This window comes from Caretta caretta, chromosome 1 (genome assembly GCF_965140235.1).
Source record: "Caretta caretta isolate rCarCar2 chromosome 1, rCarCar1.hap1, whole genome shotgun sequence".
Classification (NCBI taxonomy): Eukaryota; Metazoa; Chordata; order Testudines; family Cheloniidae; genus Caretta; species Caretta caretta.
This window is the reverse complement of record NC_134206.1, coordinates 286,999,393-287,026,219: the sequence shown is the minus strand read 5'-3', so window position 1 is coordinate 287,026,219 and position 26,827 is coordinate 286,999,393. Positions and strand designations below refer to the sequence as shown.

General features: G+C 40.9%; 1 protein-coding gene across 2 annotated transcripts in view; it reads left to right on the top strand.

The window, feature by feature from the left end:
- LGR5 (leucine rich repeat containing G protein-coupled receptor 5) overlaps window positions 1–26,109 on the top strand; it is a 127,988-nt gene extending 101,879 nt beyond the window's left edge. For both annotated transcript variants that reach the window (XM_048835781.2, XM_048835782.2), the window contains exons 8-18: window positions 2,051–2,122; window positions 5,929–6,000; window positions 6,106–6,174; window positions 6,317–6,388; window positions 9,550–9,615; window positions 9,845–9,916; window positions 10,834–10,905; window positions 13,706–13,831; window positions 19,573–19,718; window positions 21,429–21,512; window positions 22,603–26,109. In XM_048835781.2, coding sequence (XP_048691738.1) covers window positions 2,051–2,122; window positions 5,929–6,000; window positions 6,106–6,174; window positions 6,317–6,388; window positions 9,550–9,615; window positions 9,845–9,916; window positions 10,834–10,905; window positions 13,706–13,831; window positions 19,573–19,718; window positions 21,429–21,512; window positions 22,603–23,693 — 1,942 coding nt within the window. In that variant the 3' untranslated portion in view covers window positions 23,694–26,109. The remainder of the gene's footprint in view (window positions 1–2,050; window positions 2,123–5,928; window positions 6,001–6,105; window positions 6,175–6,316; window positions 6,389–9,549; window positions 9,616–9,844; window positions 9,917–10,833; window positions 10,906–13,705; window positions 13,832–19,572; window positions 19,719–21,428; window positions 21,513–22,602) is intronic.
- Window positions 26,110–26,827: the final 718 nt, after the last annotated feature.

Below are 26,827 nucleotides of genomic sequence, written 5' to 3'. Positions count from 1 at the left end.
GCTCAGTCTCAACTGATGAAGGACCGACAGTCTACGCAGTCTGCGCTTGGAAAATCCTTCAGAATCCCCAGGCAATGTAGGGTCAGCACTGGAGCTCCTATGTCAACATTCCAGTTCTGGCATAGGGAGCATGGCCAGAGAGAAGGCATTGTGGCCATGAGCTACTAATCTACCTTATTCCCAGCTGCCATAATGGCCCCTTGACATAAAATACAATAGCTCTGAGGAGGTGGCATCTGCTGACCTTACGATGGGGTAGCCACAACGGTGATACCCAGATGTGCATTGAACAAATCCTGGCTGGCCCTGTGAGTCTGGGGAACAGTTTTTATGATCAAGGTGTCCCTTTAATATATTATTCTCTGGGCATAAAAATGTACATCGAAAAGTTGAAATGGTAAATTTCTTAGAAAGTATTTGAAACAAACTTCAGTAAAATCTGCCTTAATGACCACCTCTGAGTCCACCTGTCACAAGTGCCTACTTACAGAGGCCACGGAACACCGCCACTATCTGGTGTGCAAACCTTTAAATAGAGACCACCTCTGCTAAGAGACCACTTTTGCTAACTCCCATGAGTGGTTGCTCTTGGCAGGTTCTACTGTATGTGTGTTGTGTAGCATCTTTTTGCTTCAGATTTTTGGCCTCTTTAGCATCAGATCTCCTAATATCAGACTGTGTGGCTTCAGCCAATGTCTCCCCCTTTTAGTCCCCTAAATTCAGTCTCTGCCTGTTTGGAGCATGAAATTGTACAGCACCAAGGCTCTGATACACTTTAAGCATGTGTTTGAGTGCTTTGCTGGATTGGGACCCAAGAGCTCAGCAGTGTATAGGATAGAGCATCCCCGAGGGGTTATTGAGTACCCTCAACTCCCATTGATTGAAATGGGAGCTGAGGGTACTCAGTACCTCATAGAAGGTGCTCAGCACCTCACAGGATCAAACAATGAGGCCTCAATCCTGCAAACACTTATGCACATGCTTAACCTTAAGCACATGAGTAGCCCCATTGACATCAAAGGGACCACTCACAGGAGAAAAGTTAAGCCCTTACCTAAGTGTTTGCAGGACTGGGGCTTCAAAAGTTGCCTTGTAGTTCTCTCTGCGAGTTAAGGTAATGACACAAGTATACCTGTATATTGATGAGGGACTAGTATTTTCCCTGGGAGCTAGTAATGCCATTTCCTCAGCTACTTCTGCTATGCAGGGAGCAAAGGATTGATCTGGGGAATCCTGCTTGGTAGAGTCTAGGCCACTCAGCCAATCTGTATATTGGTTTTGAATTAAATAGTCTTTTGTTTTGTTGTTTAGAGCCCAACTGTGTATAGGCACATATTTTTGATTGTACGTAGTATATAGAAAGGAGTATAAATTCAGAGCCTTGATTTTCTAGCCCAGTTACACAGGCAAGACCATTAGTTCAGTGAAACTGATCATCTGGTATTGGTACAAGTAATGATTGACGGTGCTTGCATCCGTGAACAATTCAAGGCTTTCTAAATGTTTTAATTTAATCTGAGAAACCTTTTTCATAGTTCATGATTGAACTAACAAAAGTTTCTCGCACAAATCATCATTGTTCATTTTGAAACCTTAGTTTCCTTTGCTTTTAACAATGGCAGAGTTACTCACATGAGAACAATGTAGTAATTAATTATGAGACAAAGAATTTGTCTCCTTCCTAGAAGGCAGTAAGTACATTGTACAGTTTATTCTTCTAATACTTAAAATACTTAAATAAAGAAAGGAGTGTGGGAGGTTCAATGCATGGTATGTCATGACACAACTTGTAAATTCATATATACTTTAAATTCACATAAATCTAAATCATCCCAGAAACAGGGATGGTACGGGACAAGTATTGGAAAAAAATGTTTTCCATTTTCAGTCTTAATCCAACTAATTGTGATGTCCACATTGACTAGAAAGCTGAAGACACCGTTGCTTGCAGCTACAGAGGTTTTTGATTAATTGTAATAGTTCTACGTAATGTATCACAGGTCTTACATTCACACTTTTTGTTACTGTATAAAATATTGTTTTTTTCCAGGGGATTTCATAGTAATAACATCAAATCAATACCTGAGCACGCATTTGTGGGCAATCCGTCACTTATAACAATGTAAGTGGCAGCAGTTTACTTTGGTATTTTTATATCAAATGTGGAATTAAATATAATATTTCTGTGTGGTTTTCTAACTCTTCTGTCATTCTTATTTTACATGTATAATGTATAGGAGCATAATGTGAGTGGACTAGGTCACCTTTCAGGTCATTCAGTTCTCTTAATACTCACACATTACTTGGAGAGAGAGATCATAATTTTCCATAGTTCTTGACCTTTTACTCAGGCTGCTATTTCTTATAACAGAAACTGGGATCAGGTCTCCTGTTCCAGTACAGGTGTTTCCAGCTGGCCAGTTAGGAGGGTCGGGCAGCATCTGGGCACTATAAGAGGCCTGGTTAGAAGAGACCTTGTGTGTCAGTCAGTCGGGAACGGCAGGAGATGAGAACTGCCAGAGACAGAAGATGTTTCCTGGGAGAAAGCTGAAGCAGCAGCAAGAGGGATTTGTTGGCTAGCATCGCTGAGGGGCTGGAGGACTGAAGGCAGGAGGGGCAGAAGAGGAGGATGTCTGCTGGCTCTAAGCTGGAGCCAAGGGCCAGGGGATGCTGAAGGAAATGGGAGCAGCAGAGGGGCTTACCCGCTGATGTCTCATCGCTGGAGCACTGAACCTGAAGGAAAGGGCGGGGGGGAATGAGAGAGCCCAGGGGAGTGAGGGGTAGTCCCCTGGCCAGGATATTCACAGCAGAGAGGCCATGCAAATTCTTGGTGGGATGAGCAGTGCTGCTGCCCTGAAAGAAGGGCTGGGATGGCTGTTCCTGGCAGAGGGATGGAAGAAGACAGATAAGGCGCTTAGCTGTAATGGAAGACACAGGGGTATGGTGAGAACAAGGGGTTGATATGGACTATGTGTGGGGACTTTGGTTAGGGATTATTTGCACTATATTTTGTTAATGAACTGTGACGGACTATAGGACAAGCTTCTGTGGAGTTACTGGAGACCCAAGATAAATAAATAAAAACTGATTTTATTAGCAACTGTAGAAAGAGTGAGAAGAAATTGTGAAATAAAAAGTAAAATAGCTACTCACCTTGATGGATACTAAGGAAAGCTCTGCTATCAGGACCAGAAGAATACTGATTATAGTATTGCAGAAAGAATCCTCTCAGTCTGACAGCTCAGAGTACCAGAAAAGTGTCACAAAGCCCTGTAGTCTGTCTTTTTAAGTCCCGGATCTCTGTATTTGTTTACAAAAACACTTCCTTATTTATAGGAAGTCTCACCCTGTGCTTGTCCTACATCATTTCCAAAACCAAGCTAGAAAAAAAACCTATCTGCATTTGCCCCGAAGCTCATTTAAGTCACTGTTACTAGAAACACTTCCTTCTTCCTCATTGTTAAGAGATGCCTTTTGTTTGTAAGTTATTGGACAGAGCTTTTGAGATCATTTGTACATTTTTAAAAAATGAAATATATCTGGAATAGTTGAAGGTCATATTAGCTGTGTTCAGATGTATAAGCTATGAGCCATCCATCACAGATCAAACACAAGAAGAGGGTGAATGTTATTCTTTCAGTTCATAACTTCTGAAATTGAAAGATATGGAAACCTATTCATTGCCCTACCAGAGAAGACCGGCTATTGGTCTATCATATCTCCACTTGCAGAGTCAGGCTCCCTTAGCATCAGGAGTCCAACGGCACAGATCACAAAAGAAAGTAAAACTATCATCTGTATATTTGTAAAACCTCTAATGTCATAGAATCATAGAAATGTAGGGCTGGAAGGGACCTTGAAGTCATCAACTCTAGTCCCTTCCCCTGAGGCAGGACCATAGAGCAAGCCTGACAAGTGTTTGTACAACCTGTTCTGAAAAACCCCCAATGAAAGGGATTCCACAGCCTTCCTTGGAAGCCTTTTCCAGAGCTTACCTATCCGTATAGTTACCAATTCTCCAATTTACAAAATGTGTGGATGACACCAAGCTGGGGGGGAGTGCAAGCACCTGGGGGCACAGGATCAGAATTCAAAAAGACCTTGATAAACTGGAGAATTGGTCTGAAATCAACAAGATGAAATTCAGCAAAGGCAAGTGCAAAGTAGTACAGTTAGGAAGGAAAAATCAAGTGCACAACTACAAAATGGGGAATAAAATGGGGAACTGGCTAGGAGGTAGTACTGCTGAAGAGGATCTGGAGGTTATAGTGGATCACATATTTAATATAAGCCCCAGTGTGATGCAGCTGCAAAAAAGGCTGCTATCATTCTGGGGTGTAGTACCAGGAGTTTTGTACATAAGACGGTGGGTAATTGTTCTGCTGTAGTCGGTATTGGTGAGGCCTCAGTTGGAGTACTGTATCCAGTTTTGGGCTTAGCACCTTAAGAAAGATGTAGACAAATTGGAGAGAGTCCAGACGGGAGTAACAAACATGATAAAAAGTTTGGAAACCCTGACCTATGAGGACAGGTTAAAAAAACTGGGCATGTTTAGTCTTGAGAAAAGAAGAGAGAGGGGGAACCTGACAACAGTCTTCAAATGTGTTAAGGGTTGTTTTACAGAGGACGATGATCAATTGTTCTCCAAGTCCACTGAAGGTAGGACAAGAAGTAATGGGCTTAATATGCAGCAAAGGAGATTTAGGTTAGATATTGGGAAAAACTGTCTAACTGTAAGGATACTTAAGTCCTGTAACAGGTTACCAAGGGAGATTGCTGAGTCCCTGTTAGGAGTGCTGGAACAATTTGTACAGTGGGATGCTGAGAGTCATTGAACCAAACTGTAAACTTTGTATATGATGGAAACAACTTCAAACCAGGGGGTGCAGCAGCACCCCTAGTTCCAGCACCTATAGATCTTATCATTGCATGTTTTTAAGAACAGGTTAGACATACGCCTGTCGGGAATGGTCTAGATCAGGGATGGGCAAACTACGGCCTGGGGGCTGCATCTGGCCCCCCAGCTATTTTAAACTGGCCCTTGAGCTCCCGCCGGGGAGCAGGGTCGGGGGCTTGCCAACTCCTGGAAGCAGCGGCCTGTCCCCGCTCCGGCTCCTATGCGTAGGGGCAGCCAGGGGGCTCCGCACACTGCCTCCACCTCAAGTGATGGGGCTGCACGCATTGCCTGGCCACGCCTCCGTTTAGGAGCCGAAGGGGGGACATGTGGCTGGTTCTGGGATAAGCGCCGCCGGGAGCCTGCACCTCTGCATCCCAGCCCCCTGCCCCAGCCCTGATCCCCCTCCTGCTCTCCTAACCCATCGGTCCCAGCCTGGAACACCCTCCTGCACCCCCAATCCCTCATCCCCAACCCCATCCCAGAGCCCACGCCCCCAGCCAGAGCACTCACCCCCTGCCACACCCCAACCCCCAATTTTATGAGCATTCATGGCCCGCCATATAATTTCCATACCCAGATGTGGCCCTTGGGCCAAAAAGTTTGCCCACCCCTGGTCTCGATATACTTGGTCCTACCTCAGCATGGGAGAAGGACTAGATGGCATCTTGAGGTCCCTTCCAGCCCTGCATTTCTATGATTCTATGAAATTCCCTTTTCTAGGAATCTATCAATGGTCCATAACCTCATGCCAGTGTAAATTTGTGAGGCAAATGCTACATTTGGGATAAAGAAGGACACACTTTTGTTTTAAAACTAAGACAATGGTGGCTGCTAGAAGGTAGTTGGAGCATAGTCTTGATGAAAACGGACATCAAGAATGGGCAGAATGAAAATGAGATGTTCAAAGCTAAAGGAAATATACAATTTATCACATGGATCTCACCACCACATGTGTAGTGTGCTTTGCCTATTTATAATTAGTCAGAGTATTATCTTGCATATTAAAATGCCTGTTTTTCCTCTTTTTGCAGTCATTTCTATGACAACCCTATCCAGCTTGTGGGACAGTCAGCTTTTCAACACTTACCAGAACTCAGAACCCTGTATGTTTTACTTCTTTAAAACCTCTTTGTCTCTGAATAACCATTGCACTTCTAAGATTGTCCTGTACTTTCCTTTCAATAATGATACTGTGTCTTTAACTTTAGGACTTTAAATGGTGCTTCACAAATAACTGAGTTTCCTGATTTGACTGGAACTACAAGTCTGGAAAGTTTGTAAGTGTTAGACAAATACCCCACTCAACCCAATAATATTTTTTAGATCTTGACTTGTTTTAAGGATCTATCCTTATGCTAAGCATTTATTTTGTAAGATTTAAATAAAATAAAATAATCTTTGTATTGTTTACTTTTACAGGACACTTACAGGAGCACAGGTCACCTCTCTTCCCACAGTAGCTTGTGATCAGCTACCTAATCTTCAAGTGCTGTATGTTTCAGTAACGGTGATAACACCATGTTAATGCAGGAGTGTAAGGGCTGAACTAAGTGATTTGTGATATTGGAACAATCCACTTATGATTAACTAGCAGTTGTATAGTACCACTGGTAGCATTGTGCTAGCTAATCTACAGACATGTAAAAAGATGACAGTCTCTTCCCCAGAGAACCCGCAATCTACATGTCAATCAGGATTTCCCTTACATGAAGGAAGGAGACAAACATATTTTATATCATACATTTTTAGGAAAGCATAAAACAACTCATGATACTCCTTAAAAACATCAAAAGAAGGGACATCCAGGACAGATTTGAGACTTGATTTGCATTTATTATCTCTTCTATGGTAGTTTCCTTTAGAATGGTCCAATCTTGGATTCATTACTCAAGCAGATATCCCACTGAAGTGAAAGGGAGATATACATGAGTAAGGACTGCAGATATGCGTCTTTATTATGTACATCTCTTTAGTTTAGTTCTCTACCAGGCATATGTATTTGACTGAAATTTGAAGCAGTCTGTTCCTAGGCTATGTGGGGGTGTAATTTTTATACTAATAAACCAATATGTTATTTTATCATGCAAGTATACCACAGAGTAAGCTTAATCTCTAACAAAAGTAATCAATCTGTCTACTTCTTTGTGAATTGGAAAACAGCACTTTAAGTATTACATCACTATGAATGTATTTGGTATTAGTTCTTTTGGCCAACAGTGAAATAGCACTAATTATAACACATTATTTGAGCACCAGAAAAATTACATTCAGCTAATGGACTATAAAATTCATTTCTAGAACATTAAGGCCCAATTACAGAGCTTGCACTGATGACAATGAGAATTTTGCATATTGATTGTGGTCAATGTATGGCTCATACTAACCTATAAATAAGCTTGGAAGGATTCAATTTTTATCAGTAAGTGTCAGGAAAAATCAATTTCGCCATGCAACTGAAAAAAAATATTTCCATTGATAATCAAAATTTACAGAAAGGCAAAGTAAGAAAAATGTTGCTTGCGAACTTATTAGAGGCTGTCATTAAATAATTATTGTCTAAGATTCCCATAATTTCCTGAAACTATGAAAATTTAAATAGATAAACATTAAAAAAAAAAACTTAAAACCCAAAATTTCATGCAACTGTGATATTTAAATAGATAAACATTGAAAAAATGCTTAAAAATTTCTGTCTGAAAATTGTATGGCTTTTATAGTTAGAAGTATTACCTTAGATCAGTGGTTCTCAAACTAGAGGCGCCACTTGTTCAGGGAAAGCCCCTGGCGGGCCGGGCCAGTTTGTTTACCTGCCGCGTCTGCAGGTTCGGCCGATCGCGGCTCCAACTGGCCGCGGTTCACCGCTCCAGGCCAGTGGGGGCTGCAGAAGGGCGGCCAGCACATCCCTCGGCTCGCGCCACTTCCCGCAGCCCCCATTGGCCTGGAGCAGCGAACCGCAGCCAGTGGGAGCCACAATCGCCCAAACCTGCAGACGCAGCAGGCAAACAAACCGGCCACGCCCGCCAGGGGCTTTCCCTGAACAAGCGGTGGCCCTAGTTTGAGAACCACTGCCTTAGATTACTATAACTGAAAGGTGTTGGGGGGGTAAGAGGGAACTCCCTTTTCCTTTGTTTACTTTGCATTCAACAGCAATTTGTGTGTAGTCAGTTTCATTGTTTTTGCTGTATAATCAGGCCCTGATCCTGCAAAGACATATGCATGTCTTTAACTTACCACACTGAGACGATTGGCCTCAACAGGACTAATCACAGTGCAGAAAATTAAACATATACCTAAGCCTGTGCAGGATCATGACCTTAATCAGTTTCTCCCTTGCTGAAAAGGTCCTTATAAATATCAGCAAAGGAACAGAAAAACCCTTATAAATATTTTAAAAGACTTTTAAGAAACGTGCTCCATCCAAAACTAGAATATTTTCATTTTTAAAAAAAATTCAAGTTGACGAGTGTCCTTTTAAGAGGAGAAAACTGAAGTTAATATATGGTAGCATAGGCATAATGTTTACATATATAAGCACAGAATATTTTTCCATACCAACATTTGTTCTTCACATTAGTTTAGAAGCCTTCAACCCACCTGAATCATCCTCTGGCATATGTGACTAGCACAATAAAGGATCTGTTAACAGGACATGTTCAGGCTGTCTTCCCTGGGAGAACAGAATGCATACATTTATGGTAGCCTCTGCACAAAGTAAAAGAGTAGGATACTAAACCAAAAGTATGCTGTCATATACTTAACTTGTTTTTACAAAGCAAGCATAGAATGAATAGTTGAAATGCCATCTTCAAAACAAATGCAAACAGAATTAAAATGTCTTTTAAGAGAGCAAAACAGATTTGCAATTGCATAGAGATGGGCCAATTTTTAAAAATTAGACTCAGACATGAAAATGTATTACTCCATTAATTGTTAGGGTTAGAAAACAGAGACAGTGTATCTACCTATAGGTCCAGTCCCATTCTCTTTACACAGGCAGAACGGCTACTGAGGTTGATGTGTTTTTCCCTGAGCAAAGGAATACAGGATGGGGCTCTATTACTCTGTTTCTTTCTTCTTTTTACAATTTCTGCAAATTACCCTGGCTTGTTTTTGATTAGTTATACTATACTATAAATCAGTCCAGATGTTTCAGTTATTCTGTAATTTGTTGAGTTTTGGCTCAAGTTTTTTCAGCTTTTTTTTTCCTTTGTAGTGATTGATTTCAAAGTTAGTTCTTTTTTTTTTTTTTTTTTTTTTTTTAAACCACTTCCCTCAGCTAAAGATATAGCAACTCTAAGGGTCACGGGCAAGATTATTTAATTTAAAATGTAGTCTGGAAAGCTGATTAAATTTCAGTATGATTATAACTAGAAAGGTTAGGGTCTTCTCTGTCAAAGTCTAAATAGTCTCATTTAGTAGATTATTTTAAGTAATTAAAATAAGTATAACAGTTAAATTTTGGTGAACATTTATGTCTGTGATCTAAATCCAGTAACACAGATAAATGTACTTCCAATATCTCTACTCTGACAGAGTCAGAAGTCTACGTTTGGGCCAGGGAATCCTCAAATACAGCAAACAGGAAACAAAAATGCTAATTTTTTATCACAACACCATAAAACTTTACCTCTTTAATACCCTCTCTATTGCAGGGATCTGTCTTACAATCTGCTAGAAGATTTACCCTGTTTTACTGCTTGCAAAAAACTTCAGAAAATGTAAGTATGTGAACAACCATAAAGTGCCTATAAAGGTAAATCTAAATACACAAAGTAGCTTGGAGGTCATTAATTCGGTTACTGCTGACACATTTGGTGATGTCTGACGTAGCCTCAACATGTGTGTCTTCTGATTTAAAATCTGGATCCATAACACACATAAACACTGTCTAAAATTCTCCAAATGTTATGCTCTTTGAAGCCAATGAGAGTCTTATTTCCATTGTAGTGACTTACATCATAATGAAATCTATGAAATCAAGGCCGACACATTTCAGCAGCTGGTTGCCCTGCGTTCTCTGTGAGTATAGCCATAATAGCTATTTACCTTCGTTCTCAGAAACATGGGAGCTTGCACTTTCACAGTACCTGCCCCTAAACATTTGTTTCCATTGTTCCACTTTGATCATTCAGCTCACTAAGTTATATTTGCCAAAGCAAAATAAACATTTTGAAGTTGAGCATTTCCAGCAATGAATTCACAGCTGTAACTGTATAGCTGTAATAGCTGCTGCTCTTAAACATTTCTGAAGATGTGGGAAAGTACTGAGTCAGCCCTAGTACCTATTTGCATGTATACATGATAGTCAACTGTAGAAAGCTGTGTGGTTTTTTTCCTTTGGAAGACAGTATTAAAAAATGGAGCCCAATCCTGCAAATTCTCACTCACATAAGTAGTCCTTCCTCACATGGGCACTCCCACTGAAGTCATTAGGGGCTTGTCCACATTACCCGCTGGGTCGACAGGCAGCGATCGATCCAGCGGGGGTCAATTTATCGCGTCTAGTCTAGATGCGATAAGTTGACCGCCAAGCGCTCTCCCATCAACTTCAGTACTCCACTGGAGCGAGAGGCGCAGGCGGAGTTGATTCTACCCCTCCCCTCCCCAGTGTAGACCAGATCTAGGAGTGGTGTTCTGAGCACAGATCACTCATGTAAATGTTTGCAGGACCAAGCCCATAGATTGTTTTATAACACAGATTGCAAGGAGCCCATTTTGAAACTGATGTCATTTTCATAATTAATTGACTCTAACACATTTAAAACAGGATGAAAGATATTTCATTATAAGATATACGTGATTCCAATAAATATAGCCTATTGAAAGTATTTGGATGTAACACATACCTTTTGGATATTTAGGCATCCTAATCAAGCGCCCAAAGTCTTCCAAATACATTCAGCGGGTATGTAATTCTCTACTCACTTTTCTTATAGGGATTTAGCTTGGAACAAAATTGCAGTTATTCACCCCAACGCATTCTCCTCTTTACCATCCCTGATCAAACTGTGAGTATTTACTTATTTAAGTCATTTTTTTCATACTTTTTGTTGCTAAGGCATGCACTATTTATAATTTGGGGGCCTGGTCAGCAGAAATTCTGGTTCTGCAGATTGTGACTCTATGCCTAATCCTTCTGGGCTATTGAACACTCTCTGGATTTTTGCTTTTTCACATCTCCCCCATTCACACAATCTTACAGGAAATAATTTCCACTCATGACTGTATATGAAAACTATGTAACCCTAATGATGCTGGGTGTTTGGAGCGTGTCAGTGTGCCCCACTTTTCTTTTTTTTAGTGTGCTAGCGGTTTTATCCCTTGTAGCTGAGACCAGCAGTGTTTCCAGTTATTTTTAGAATATTTGCAGCATCAGGAATAAGGAATTTGAATCACAGTTAAACAGGGCACTGTCTTATTAATTGTTCTAACTTTGTTTCAGCAATATTAATGTGATGCAAAAGTATGCTTTATTAGTAACTGTCACCACTAATAGCATAGTGGTGTAAGCATCAGATGCCCAGTTTTGCAGTCCTCACTCACAATTAGTTCCAGGTCTTCATTAACTTTCTCCTGCCTTCCACTGCACCTGGAATACCTCTTTAAGGAGACTCCCTAGGGCAATGGGTCGCTGGGGAAGTGCTAGTAGTATGGCCACATTGGAGCCACACTGTCCAGGAGCCCGGATAATGAGGGGCACTGGGGACAAAGTGCTTGCACCTCCGTAAGGCTGCCTCATGTGTTTTTCCCAGGATCCACTGCTTTTACAGGCAATCCCCGCCATCTTTCTCTGTGAGTGGGAAAAGCTTCCTTTCCCAATGGAATGACTGAGAGGCAAATCTCTGGAAGGAGAATCCCACATATATCTCTTTCACCGGCAATTAAGGGTTTCCCAATCAGGAGAGAGTGAGCGAGGCCTGAGAAATGGATCAGGGATCCCACTGAGTAATTTTAGCCAGTACATTGCCAAACAATCAGAGAGGCTTACAGAAAAATGTCTTTTAACACAGTCAGATGGAGGTCCAATAGTAGCAGAAGACTAGGAGTGAATTCCTGACCCTACTGAAGTCAATGAAAGTTTTGCCATTCACTTGACTAAGACCAGGATTTCACTCCCCGGTATTTAATTATGCTGCTGCTGGCATCTCCCATATTGCTAAACCTGTACCTAGTACTTCCATATGAGCCACTCATTTCCACTAACATTCCAGTAAGCAGCCACCTGGATAGTACCAATTCTGTGTATCCTTGAAAGCAGCGGCAGTTACATGAGCTTCTGACCCACCACTCTCCTTCCTGCCTGTTGATCAAATAAAAAACCAGGGACATTTGTGGGGGAAGGAATGAGGATGGTGGAGAAATGGGAAGAAAAAGGAAGATCTGTGATACAGTACCGTAAATGGCAGTCACAGCCTCTTCTTTGACTTCAGCTCTTATCTCTCCCTATTTTCTTACCCAGGCCACTCACCCTCATTCACTCACACCCCCATTACTTCACTCACCCACAGTCAACTCTACCAACCCCAATCATCCCCCTTCAGTTCAGACCCCCTCTCTTCAAGGCCCCACAGTTTCTTCCTCTAACCCCGCCCACTCATCCCGGAAGCCCCCTTCCACCATCCTCTCACCTAACCCCACTCGGCTGAGAATCCCCCACATTCACATACTGTTCTACCCAACTTTCCCACAACTCAGACCTCCAGCAGGTCTCATCCCCCTCCCCCTCGCGCACCACTCTCTCAGAACTCCCCACTGTAGCTCTAAACCCGTCCCCCACCCACCTGACTTGCCTCAGACTCAACAGACATATACACCCCAGCTCCACAGAGACCACTCTCCATCTCACTTGTCTCAGAACCTAACCCATCCCACTTAGTGTCGCTCAAAACCCATCCCTATGTATTGCTAGATCTGGAGAAGCAGGGGCAGAGGCAGAAGGGACAGACTGTGGCTGGTATAGGTGCTGAAAGCCACAGAACTTGCCTCTGTGGGGATAACCTGAATTAGCTGTTGAAATCCCTACACTGATGGGCTCCTTTCTGCAGCCTGAAGCCTTGCTGACAGCCACCTCCCCAGGCCAGCAGGTGTACTACAACCACTGAGTCCTCCAGCCACACCAAGAGCTCCCCCGTGGCACCAGCCGGTACTGCACCTTGCGTAGCACTATCACATGGCTGTACTGCCCCGTGTCTATAGCATCGCTGCCAGACAGCTTCTTTCATGTGACAATGGTAAATAATCACAGGTCCACTTTCTAACACAGAATAAGGTACTTTATTAGAAGAAAGAAAATAGTGTTCTTGCTAAAGCTCATACTCACTCTCTGCTTCATGTGGAGAGTCTGCCTAGAATCTCCTATGGCTTGGCTTGGTTTTAAAGAAAAAGTACATGTGTTCTCATAATCCCTAGTAACCAGCCAGTCCTTCTCAAAGGGGTTAAAAAAATGTTCCCTTTGGTTCTAGTTGGGAACGAGCTCTCACTTGGCAATGTACAGTTTCAGAGAAAAGTCAATTCATTTTTAATTGATTACCTGTTCTCTAAAACTGGTGCCATGAGTGCACAGAGTCAGGTCTTGGTAATAATTAACCCACAGCAGGTACTACTGAGCAAAATGCTACCGTGGTCTAGCCCCATATTCTGCTGGGAAAATGGGTGTATATTTGTGAAGAATGCTGCAGATCTTCTCTGCTGACTGGGGGCCTTAGTTAGTTTAATAATATTTGGTGAGGTTAAATTAATTTATTTAGAAAAACATTTTTAGTGCTGAAAAAAACCCATGTAAGCTGATTTTTATTTGCTATTATGCAGGGATCTGTCATCCAACCTTTTGTCCTCTTTTCCTGTGACTGGGCTACATGGTTTAACTCATTTAAAATTAACAGGAAATCATGACCTACAAAGTTTGATATCATCTGAAAATTTTCCAGAACTCAAGTGAGTATGTCATTAAGACTAATAAACCACATTTGTGTTCATGTGCAATATAAGGTGTGTCACTGTGTAATGTACATTGCTTCATACTGGAAGGCTTTGATCTGCAGTATTAAAACTAAAACAAATATGATAAAAATATGATAGACTACTTTTATTATACTCACTTTTAACTGAAGAAACTACAATGGGCTTTGAAATATTAACCCCAGTAGCTGCTTAGTATGATCCACATCTGCTTCCTGGCGATACATTTCAAAAGCTGTTAAAATTATATTGCTAGCAGTTTAATGCTCGTCTTCCACTGACTGCAGTTACATAACTCCCATTAAATTTAATGGGAACTAAGTAGATACTGAGGAGAAAATATGCTTTTTAATGTACCAAAATACTTGACAATACTCATTTAAAGCAGCAATAAACAGTTTTCTCTCAGATCATTTGGTTAAATCTTAAAGTTCAAATAAGTAGTTTGTTGTTGTTATTACTCAGCCCCTTAATTCTGTAGAATGTTTTCGACTGGACATTGTGTGATATAGGAAGGAAGTGGTTTTTAGTGATTATTCACAGCTCTGGATGACCATGGGTAAGTCACATACAACCTTTGAAGTTATTGGGAGTTTTGCCACTGACTTCATTTTGATTAGGATTGGGCCCTAACTCATTCTGTGCCTCAGTTTACCCATCTGTAGTAATTATTGTATAGACAGGGATGTTGTAAGCCAATGGCCCAATCCTGTGAAAACTTACACACATGCTTAACTTTACTACCATGGGTACTCATATTTGGGACTATTCAATTAACTTAATAAACTTAACTTAATAAATGTAATCATGTGTGTAAGTATTGGCAGCAGTGAGGCCTAATTGCTTCATGTTCAAGTTTTTTGACATCCTCAGCAAAAAGGTGCTAAGTATAAATTTATTATTATTATTATTTTATACACCTGTAAATATTTGCAATACAGAGTCCCATTTCTTCTTTTATGAATGATTGAATAGCATGTATGTTGTTAGGTCATCACTATATTCATCCTCCAAAAATATTCATCCTACAGGAGGGGGACTATATCCTGGAAAGCAGGGACTCTGGAAAGGATTTAGGGGTCATGGTGGATGAGCAGATCAAAATGGGCTTCCAGCATGATGCTGTAGCAAAAAGGGCTAATGTAATCCTTAGAAATATATAAACAAGAGAGTAGGAGTAAGGAGGTGATTTTACCTCTGTATACAGCATTGGTGAGACTGATACTGGAATTCTGTGTACAGTTCTGGTGTCCTTATTTTAAAAATTGTTTAAAAATTGAAGAGGAAGCAGAAGAGAAACACAAAAATGATCCAAGGGGTAGAGAAAATGCCTTACAGAGGAAGACTTAAAGAACTAAATCTCTTCATTTTATCAAAAAGAAAATGGAAATGTGACTCGATTACAATATGTAAGTGAAGAAAATATGGAGTACTAAAAGGCTTTTTAATCTAAGGGAGAAAGGCATACCAAGAACCAATGGCTGGAAGCTGAAAACAGAGAAATTCAAATTTCAAATTAGGCTCAATTTTATCAATGAGGCCTGTTTAACTATTGGAATAAACTACCAAGAGAAATGATGGATTCCCCATCTCCTGAAGTCTTCAAATCAAGACTGGATGTCTTTGTGGAAGAGATGATTTAGTCAAAGACAAGTTATTAGGCTCAATGCAGGGATAACTGGGTGAAATTCTATGCCGTGGTCAGACTAGATGATCTAATCGTCCCTTGTGGCTGTAAAATCTGTGGAGGTCTAAAAAGATGCTGAGTGCTCTCAACACCCACTAGAGGGGGTCTGCATCTTGCAGGACTATTCTCAACTCAACAGAGGTGCTCAGCATCTTGCAGGGGCAGGCCCACAGTCTGACTCCTGTTGGTGCTGTGTATGCACGTCTCTCCTTGTGTTTATTCTCTCTCTGTCTTTCTCCATGTAGGGACCGGTAAGCCCTCTAAAATGATCGGACCAACTTCTGAAAAATATTTTAAATATAATAAAAGTATTAATTCAAAATTACCCTGTGATTATTATGAAAATGCAGCATATGCCATGACATGCCAGTATAAGAAAGAGGACATGGAATGTTTCTAGTGTAGCTGATTGCTGGACTGATGAAATCATAATTGTACTTAATTCTATTTTAAATATGGTTTTAGAAACGATGCACTCCTCCTAAATGAAAATCAAGTACTTTGCTGAAAATACAACTAAATTATCTATGAAAATTAAATAAATTGACAAGGAAGTGCCAAGTAATCCTTACATTTTTTGCAAAAACAGTGCCAAAAGGGTCTATTCTTCCTTCAAGGAACATATCTAACAAGAGTTGGGTGCATGCAGCCAGTAAAGAACAGAGGTGAAATGCTGGCTCCATTCAAATCCATTGGAGTTTTGCCATTGACTTCAGTGGGGCCAGGATTTCACCGGAGAACTTTAAAGTGACTATTCAAAGCACTGAACATGAACAGAGAACGAGCACAAAGTTTCCTGAATGGCGGTGTTAGACATCATTTGCAAAGCTAAGGACCAAATTCGTGGAAAGAGCTCCCAACTCAGCTAAATGGCCCATTTGCTCACGAATACAGAGAAACATCTTGGGGCTGAGAGGTGGAATCCTTAGCTCCACTTCCAGTAATGGCACAACAATTATCACCTAGCCAAGTTCACTATAGCATGGAGAAAGAACAAACGTTGGCCACTTCTCCTTCCCTCTGTCGCTGTGGGGTTTGGTTCAGTGGTTTGGCATTACTCACAACTCACTGGCCATCTCCCCTGGACTACTCACAAATTACCATTCCCATTCACTGACCATCTCCCACCTTATAGTGTGAAAAGCTAGAATTCTCCCTGCAAGGACTCTCTGCTCCTTAAATCATTCACATAGAAGAAAGGAGGCTTACCATGGGCATGAACCCAGTAAGCAGAAGAGGCCCAGTATATGAATTCTACCTAAAATTGTGAATTTTTAAGAGTCAAATATTTTATTTTGACAGTTAAAATCTACTCTTCACCCAGCTTTTTATCTGTTTAAAGTTAAACTGCCAGCAGCAGCTAAACCCCAAAGATGTAAAAGAGATTTATGTTCTCCAGCAAGTAGCAGTCAGTCATTCTGCCTTTAAAGTAAAAGGAATGGGTCCAGGTGTTTGTTTTGAAGCATAAAGTTGAATCTCTGGTGTGATGTGATGTGGGTCAGTTCCAATTTTTATGTTAGTTTTGCATTTTTTAGTTATCTTTGAATTTTTTTAGACAGTTTTTGCAAGAAGGTTCATTAGAAGGTGATAAGAAAGAGGTTCCTTTGTGACCAGAAGAAGCTGATGTCTATCAGCTCAGGAGAAATTGATCCTGGCTGTGTTACAAACTATTTTTGGATCTACTAATTGACCGTCTGGCCATATACTTTCTAAATTGCTTAATGGACAGGATTTTCCAGACTAACATTTATTGCAAGAGGAAGATCTTCATTTTTTGAGATTATTTAATTTAAACCCATTGTAACTCTGGAAAATAGGGCCTTGTTTAGGTTTGTCAAAGGGATTCTGGGAGGACCTACAAAGGGCATGAGAAACAGAAGCCATGCCCTTTAAAGAGTGGTAACTGAGAAGGCTTGGGCACCTGGCCACATTATCTAGAAGCCATGAACCATTGCAGTGCTTGAGGCCCACATGTCTTCTCCCATGACTGGCCATCAGAGGGGCAGGAATCCGGCAACATCTGAAGACTTGTCACCACCAAGCATATAAAGGAAGTGTCCTAGTCAGCTATTGAGTCCATTACGATTAATCAGCGGAGCTGAGAAACCCACCTGCTGATCCTTTGGTAACAGGCTCAACCTCTTCCAAAGCTGCACAAAGCCACAAGAATCCCAACAGCCATCTTGCAAAAGGATGGACTTTTTATTTTATGTATCTATTTTTTGTCAGCAGAGGGACACTTCTGGGCTGACTCAATAGACTTGCATTTTTTTTAACCCTGTAGGTGACTGATTGTGAGTGAAAGAGCATGTGTGCATGCATGCACCCAGGCATGAGCCCACGCAGAAGTATCTCTGGTTAAAACCCACAGAGTTTAGTTGAGGACAGCACCTAAGGAAGTCATTTCTGAAACATTTAATGACAGCCTTAACTGGATAATCTCACTTTTTTAAAAGATCACATACTTGGAAATTTCATGGGGTTGGGATTTTATGTTTAAGTCGTAGGAAATCATTATCTTCACATAAAGTTCTCAATTAAAACTTTATTATCCTGAACTTTATTGGAATGTTTTAAAATATCTTATGCAAATGTTTATATTGGGGACAGGCTTAAGGATTGCTATTGCTTCCACCTCACCATGGAAATCTGAACAAGTAGCTCATTAGTTGGCATTTAAATTGTAATTTAAACATTAGCTTTAGCTTGGGGTTTGGTTTGTCCCTCCCCGTTTGCCAAGCCTTTGGCTAGAGTGCAAGTTTAGCTCTGATTGGCATTAGGCCCTATGATTTGGGCTGATTGCTTTGTAAATGGCCACCTCCCCAGATTGCTATTTAGAGGTTGTATAGGAATTGTTTGCTCTATTGAGTTTGATTAATCTGATAAGAAGATTTACCTGATAATTTGATATGAACCCATTTTATTTCCATTTGTGTTATGTTTAATTAGAGTAATTTTAGCAATGCGTTTTTTATTGTTTTTAGTTACTGTTAGGCACTAATTAACAGTTACAACTGGAAAACTGTGTTGGATCAAATATTTATTTATCAGAGGTAACAGTGTAATTAGCAGAGATAATCCATCTACTTGTGGGCCATACAGTATAAGTACCTACAGTTTTTCTCAACCCCTTTCAGAATTTGCCCTATGTCCAAACAAAATAGAATTCAAAATGTACAAGAGACCTGGAATTTGTATAACAGTAAAAAGAATGAAAAACCCATTGACTAAAACCTGGTTAAGCGTCAGGAATACCAGTGCTCTGAAAGGTGTTAAGGATGCCAGTGCCCCTTGACAGATGTACACATGATAATTAAGGTAGCAAAACAGTTTCCATTGTAACGACCTATTTTCACATGTTCTTAACTTTCCAAATCATTAACCATTCAGTTTAGAATTCTCCATTCCTGTTCTCCGCTCAGAGATGAACCCCCTTCATTTTACAGTGGAGATGGGAGAAGTTTGAATCTGGATCCAAAATTCAGTCTCTTAACTTCCCGCAAATTTGTGGGGGTTGTGCACTGAGATATGAGTTTTACCTGTTATGCAGGTAGGATTCAGCTAGGATATTTGGATCTCTTTCTAAAAGAAAAAACTAAGAAAATTACATGGAGAAAACTCAGTGAGTTAAAACAGTTAAAATTACTGAAAGTCAGAAAATTAAAATATGGTTCTGACAGCAACATTCACTCAACTGCATTGAACGTCTGTTCCTGCTTTATTAAATCTACAGCTTAATATATTACTAAATATGTTATAAAATCTCCATAACAAAATATATAGAATGTGTGCAATGTGTCTGAATTAAATTTGGTCTTGGAACCATTTGCATTTTCTAACTTTTTGTAAATTTAACTGTGCATCCCAAACTCTGCATTAACAAGGTTTTTTTCAAAAATGTGTGGCTATTTTCACTTTCAGTTAGTTATTTAATTGGAGTTCATTTTTCTCTATATTAACATAGTGATGAGGTATAATACATTAAGTACTGTAACAAGTGTAACTGCATATTTTGTTTGTTAATGTGCAGGATCATAGAAATGCCTTATGCTTACCAGTGCTGTGCATTTGGAACTTGTGAAAGCCACTACAAAATCTCCAGCCAGTGGAACAAAGATGAGAACAGCAGTGCTGATGATTTTCATAAGAAAGATTCTGGAATGTTACACATTCAAGGTAAGTAGCTTAATGTCACTCTTTGGCTTTGGAACCTACTTTATGGCCCAGGACACCCTCCTTATATCGATGAGAATTTTGTCCCCCCTTTTCACCAAGCCTTTGGCTAGAGTGCAAGTTTAGCTCTGATTGGCATTAGGCCCTATGATTTGGGCTGATTGCTTTGTAAATGGCCACCTCCCCAGATTGCTATTTAGAGGTTGTATAGGAATTGTTTGCTCTATTGAGTTTTATGGTAGTGAGATGTAGCTTTCAAAGTCTAAACAAGAGTTTATTTATAATATCCTTTTAAAGGGACTTTTTCAAGATGGATCCTCACACTGGAGGCAAAAATCATCCTCTTAATTCAGAGTGGGTGACATGGTGCTGGTCTGTCATCCTACACAATAGATAACCTGCATTTGCAAAGAAAGATAGTTCAGAGCTGGACTGTCACAAGTTGCTGCTGATCTTAACAGTAGCACCATGTGTTCTGGGCTAGCAAGCGCTGCTCATAGCAGCGGTACAAGCTTGGGAGTGGGATAGGGTTGCCATTGCCAACTTTCTAATTTCACAAAACCAAAAGCCCTTGCCCCGCTTCCTGCCCCGCCCCACCTCTGCCCTGCCCCTTCTGAGGCCCTGCCCCCATTCACTCGATCTCCCCTCCCTCTGTCACTCGCTCTCCCCCACCCTCACTCCCTCATTTTCACTGGGCTGAGGCAAGGGTTTGGGGTGTGGGAGGAGCTGAGGGCTCCACCTGGGGGTGCGGACTCCTGGGTGGGGCCAGAAATGAAGGGTTCAAGAGTGCGGGAGGGGGCACTTGGGGCAGGGGCAGCACGCAGAGCCCCCCTGGCCGCCCCTGCACCTAAGAGCTGGGGAGGGGGACGACAACACATGCCAGCCGCTTCTGGATGCCGTGCGGAGCCAGGTAGAGAGCCTGTCAGACTTTTAATGGCCCGGTCAGCACTGCTGACCAGAGCCACCAGGGCTCCTTTGCGACCGGGCATTCCGGTCGAAAACTGGACACCTGGCAACCCTAGAGTGGGATAGAAGACACATAGCCCATTGGGATTGTAAAATGTGGTGAGCTACATGGCATGAAAGCCTGTGGCTTCTCCTAGCTCTCCCTAGGTGCCAGGGAGAGATTCTGACCTCCAGTGGCTGGAGGGGTTAGAGACTCACAGTACCCTCTTCTCCTGCAGCACTGGGTTTGTTACTGCAGAGACACATGTGCACATTACACCCTCCTGCTGATGTCCATCCCATCTCTATTCTTGTGAGCCAGCAAAAGGCTCAAATCTAACAAGATCTTTTTTCATCAAAGGCCCAGGGATTAGGGCCAGCAGGAACTGAAACTGACAAGAATGGAGCCAGAAGCTGGCACAGTGTGGACACATGTTCGGGTGATCACAACATCCAGGGTTATTTGTCGGTGAATTGGCACAACTCTGGAGCTGATATTTAACACTCTTCCAGGCAATCCTCATAGTGCAAATTAGGTAATTAGGGGGATGCCTTTTTAACTGTAATTATTTTCAAAGAAGTGGTGATTTGATCTATCCACCCCAAGTAATATAAAATCAAATGGGACCAGTGTCTACTATTGCTTGGAAATTTGCAGGCAAAGAGAGAGCAAGACCAGGCCTTAAAGTAACTTATCACAGCCATTTCCCTATATTCACACTAAGGAACTTAGTCTCAATCTAAAGCGTCAGGGATTTTCTCCCGCAGATGAACGTGACTTTGAGGATTTTCTGCTTGACTTTGAAGAAGATTTGAAAGTCCATCATTTGGTGCAATGCTCACCTTCTCCAGGTATGGAACTGCCAGGCAAATAAGAGACCTGACAAAGTTTCCCTTGATGTCTGAAACAAAGAACTGCTAAGCTGTCCCTAGAAGTAACTTCTGATCCATTTCAATGAAATTGCACCATATTTTGCAGTAATTTTGGTGGGACCGAATTGTATTAGCCCACAATATAAGATTGAAGCCCATGAAACTTTTTAACTACAATAACAGTGTATCTCTACTATACATTGGCTTCTGTGACTGCTAAACCAAGAATTTCTCTCTGTATCCTTAGATAGGTCTTATCCCTCCCTTTGGCATAACAGATCTGTGATCTCAAGTCATTAGTTTCTCTGTCCATCAAGAAAAAGATGATGATAGACCAGATTCTGTGCTTAGGCACTCTAGTGTAAATCTGGAATAATTCCGTTGAAGCCAGTTGAGTGACTCCAGTTTTACACTACTGTAATAGTGCAGTTTGGTCTAATGTCTGGGTCAGAGGCAAATATCACTTATATTGCCCTGAACAGACATTCTCTACCAAATGATTCCTCAATATTAGCATTGCCTCTCTAGAACAGTGTTTCCCAACCTGAGGTGTTGTAGATGGGAGAAGTGGAAACAGAAAAAAATTGTATGATGCCACTTCCCCTAAATGCTTCCTTTGCTACAAGGAAAGCAGCAGGTGTCTCCTGGAAAGTCTCTCCCTGCTCCAGTGCCAGCCCCCCAATGTATCTGGCCATGGACATAGCTTCCCTGTACATGAAAGGCCCATGTACCACCCCAGGCTTATCTTCTCTCAGAGCCTAGCTACTCTCAGAACACCCAGCTCAGGGAAGAGAGAGAGAGAATGGATAGTAAAAAGGGACGGAGAGGTACCTGTTCTGGGTCATGACGGACTGAGGAGACAGGAAATGCCCATCCTCCAGTCTTTCTGGGAAGCACCAACAAAAGAAGGTTGGAAGCCACTGCATAGCAGTGGGTGCTGGAGAAAGTGCATATTTCTTCTCCCTGTGGTTAGAAGAGACATGAAAATTAGGCAGGGTTTCAAATGTTGCAAATTAATCCTTCACTCTCACATATTTCCTCTTCCCATTTCTCTTTCTTGTCCTTGCAGGCCCCTTCAAACCATGTGACCATCTGTTTGGTAGTTGGCTAATCAGAATTGGAGTGTGGACCATAGTAGGTTTGGCATTTATTTGCAATGCACTGTTAACTGCAACAGTCTTCAAATCTCCATTGTATATTTCCTCTATAAAACTTTTAATTGGACTGATAGCCATTGTAAACATACTAATGGGTCTGTCCAGTGGTGTATTGGCCAGCATGGATGCATTAACCTTTGGCAGCTTTGCTCAATATGGTGCTTGGTGGGAAAGTGGAGTTGGTTGCCAAGTCACTGGCCTTCTGTCCATTTTTGCTTCAGAGACTTCCATTTTCCTCCTTACCCTGGCAGCACTCGAACGTGGGTTCTCCATAAAGTATGCTACAAAGTTTGAAACAAAATCCTCTCTTGCTAGTGTGAAAATAGCCATTTTCTTTTGCTTTATGTTGGCACTGATAATTGCAGTGGTACCACTTCTCAGTGAGAGTCAATATGGGGTGTCTCCGCTCTGTTTACCTTTGCCATTTGGGGAACCCAGCTCGATGGGCTTCATGGTAGCACTGGTCTTGTTAAACTCTCTGTGCTTTCTGGTAATGACTGTTGCCTATACAAAACTGTACTGTAGTTTGGAGAAGGGAGAACTAGACAATATTTGGGACTGTTCTATGATCAAGCACATAGCATTATTACTTTTTACTAATTGCATTCTTTATTGCCCTGTGGCCTTTTTATCTTTTTCCTCTTTACTAAACCTCACTTTTATTAGCCCAGAAGTGATTAAATCAATACTTCTAGTGATTGTCCCACTGCCCGCATGTCTAAACCCACTTCTTTATATCCTTTTCAATCCACATTTTAAGGAAGATCTGGGAAGTCTCAGAAAGCAAACTTTGTTATGGAGCAGATCAAAACATACAAGTCTGATCTCTGTTAATTCAGAAGATGTAGAGAAACAGTCCTGTGACTCAACACAAGCCCTGGTAACCTTTGCAAGTGCCAGCATATCATATGACGTGCCTACCAGCAACTCACTAATGCCATCATCTTATCAAACGACAGAAAGCTGTAATCTTTCATCAGTAGCATTCGTTCCATGTCACTAGTTTCAGGGGCAAAAACAAAAGTATGTGTGTTTACACATTTTTCAAGCCCAAATGTAAGAGTGGGTGTGTGTACACGTGCTGAAGGGTGGTGTCAAAGGTGCTCTTGATTACAGTTGCATGCAACTAAACAAACCAGTTAATAACAAAGAAAACAAGCAGCAGGCTGAAATCCTAACACATGAATCTTGTCAGCCTGCTTAGGAAATCTCAAAACCAATCTTGTTTGGGATGAAGAGGAAGCCTGAAAGCTGCTAGCATGTATACAGTTGGTTCGGTTTTTCTCTTAGAGAGATGCCAGTCAGAAAAGGCATCTGACAGTCAAGAGCAAAAATAATATATTGAAGAGGTGAATTTTCTTGGAGGCATTGCCATTGTTTTAATTAACTGAGCGTGTTGAGGTACAGAATTTAAAATGTTAGGAACAGATTGCTCCCCAGATGGGGTAGGTCAAGTTCCCTCAGTGCTTTTTTAATGATATGATTGTTTTTTAAAAATACCTGTCTATGGCTTTGATTCAGCAAGGTATTTAAGCATGTGCCTGACTTCAAGCACATGAGCAATCCCATTGAAGTCCAACAAAGTTTATGGAAAATAGATCTTGTCAAAGTAACTTGATATCATTTTTGATGAGTTTGCAAGTTTGGTTGATAAAGATAATAGTGTTGATGTAATATACTTACTCTTGTAAGGCATTTGACTTGGTACTACACAACATTTTGATTATGAAACTAGAACCTTAAAAAATATCTATGGCCAAAAGGGTAATGCAATCCTTGGATGTATAAGTAAGAGAGTATCAAGTAGGAGTAGAGAGGTTATCTTACCTCTGTATTTGGCACTGATGTGACCAATACTGGAATACTGTGTCCAGTTCAAAAAGGGTGTTGAAAATTTACCAAGGGTTGTGGTGGATTCTCCATCAATGGAAATCATTAAATTAAGATTGGATGATTTTCTACAAGAGATGGTTGAGTTCAATTACAATTATTGGACTTGAAGGAGGAATTAATTCAGGAGGTTTTGTGGCCTGTGCTACAGAGGAGGTCAGACAAGATGATCACAATGGTCCCTTCTGATCTTAAGTTCTATGAATCTATGAATCCCTTGCTGAATCAAGGCCTATGAAGTTGTGTATCTCAGAACCATCACAATTAGAGAGGAAAGCCCCCTGGTACTTTGCCCTTTCTATTTTAAAGAGTTCCAGGCAATGGCTCCCATTGTTTCCTTCTGACACTAGCACTTACCTTGACTAAACTATATTTGGGAGTTCTTTCAATCTCATTTTCTCATAGATGTCACCTTTCCTTTCATGAGCTGATCAAATAGCAATGTCCTATGCATGGATTCAGATTTTGTTTTATTTTTTAAAAAATGTTCCCTGAGCAACAACGTTTAATGGTCCAGTACCTGCTTCTTAGATTAAAGGCCACTCCACTCTCCAGGTGGATAAAACTGCATTTGGACAACAATACCTAGCTTAGCTGAGTCCAAATAATTAAGATGATCTATTACAGATGGTCTCTGATTTTCATATGTTACATATGTAACTTCCTGGCACCCGAAGGATAGATTTTCATGATGAAAATCTGTTGCAAGCTGTGGACACACCGAGAAATGCCAATGTGAATGAAGAAAAAATATTGTTTAGTTTTGAAGCTACAGATGGCATCAGCTGACTTTGGCGGACATGTGCATCCTGGGAAAAAATGAACAAATGCAGAAATTATGTCTGGTAAAGCTGGCTGCATGGTTATCTTAACCCTCTATCTCTTGGGGCTTTCAAAGCAGCACAGTATACAGCTGGAGGATGATTCCCGAAACCACTTTGGATTAAACGGAGTATCAGTCAACCACTGCACAATACTTATTATCATGTTTATTTAGCTTTATTTTAACTGGGGTCCATCTGTGCTGCACTGTTTAATGTCGGTGAAATTTCTCCTTGGTTTGCAATGTTTAAAAAGTTGGTAAAATGATTTGAGAAGCAAAATAATGTTATAAGTTTAAAGAATAGTTAAAGAAAGTTACTTTTATCAGAACTTTCATAGCTTGCAGAAAGTCCAAAACAAAAGGCTACTATGGGTCTTTTATTTTTATAAGTGATTTTTAAAATATTTTGATCAGATATTTTAACTTGAAATTGTTAAAATTCGTTTGTTTGTTTTTTTTAAATTGTAAATATAGAACTGTATTTATTGCTACAATAAAATACAACCACACTAAAGGGCATGAGAAAAAGCCATGTACAGTTTCATACTGATATTTGCTATATTTTCTATTGTCTGCTCATATATTTTACTAAATTCACCATCTGTATATATTATATGTAAATGTGTAGCGATTGTAAATAGATTATGTACTTTCTTTTCTATCGGTTGTTCCAATATATGTAATTTGTAATAAAATTTGTGACTAAACAGAAAAAGGCATTTCATCAGGGTCTAGTTCACCAGAATAAGATCTCTGAGGTATGTCTACACTGCAATAAAACTCCCGTAGCTGGCCTATGTCAACTGTCTCAGGCTTGTGGGGCTCGGGCTATAAAACTGCAGCGTAGACATACCCTGAGGTTCTAACCAGAGCTTACATTATAGGTGATTTCTATCCTGTTAGGGGTCCAGGAGAGCACCACAAATCTAGAATAGTATTTTATTTCAACACAGACCAAGCCTCTTTACCTAATATTTTCCCTTATCTATCAGTCTGAAGCCAGGAATCTTTTACCCTGACTATCTTGTATCTACATTCTCTTCTCTATTTTGCATGGGACAGCTCAAAGCTATTCTGTACCCCCCCCACACACACCCCACCCCCCCCACCCCCACATTTCAATAACAAAACATAGGTTTGAGCAGCCCAGGTTACACTGCTGGTTAAAGCCCGGATGACTGAATAAGAGGGAGACAGTGGCAGGGAATCATAGCCCAGTATAGAGAGCAAGTCTGAATTCATTGTCAGGCTGATTGAGGAGGACCCCAGAAGACGTGCCAGCACTGGGACACACACTAGTGATTAGGAACAGTTCTGGGTGATTATCAATTATTATTATTATTATTGGCAAATAATTTAGCTGCCCAAAACTTCAGTTTCAGTCAACCCAAAACTTCAAGTTTTGGCCGAACTGAAAAATGAAA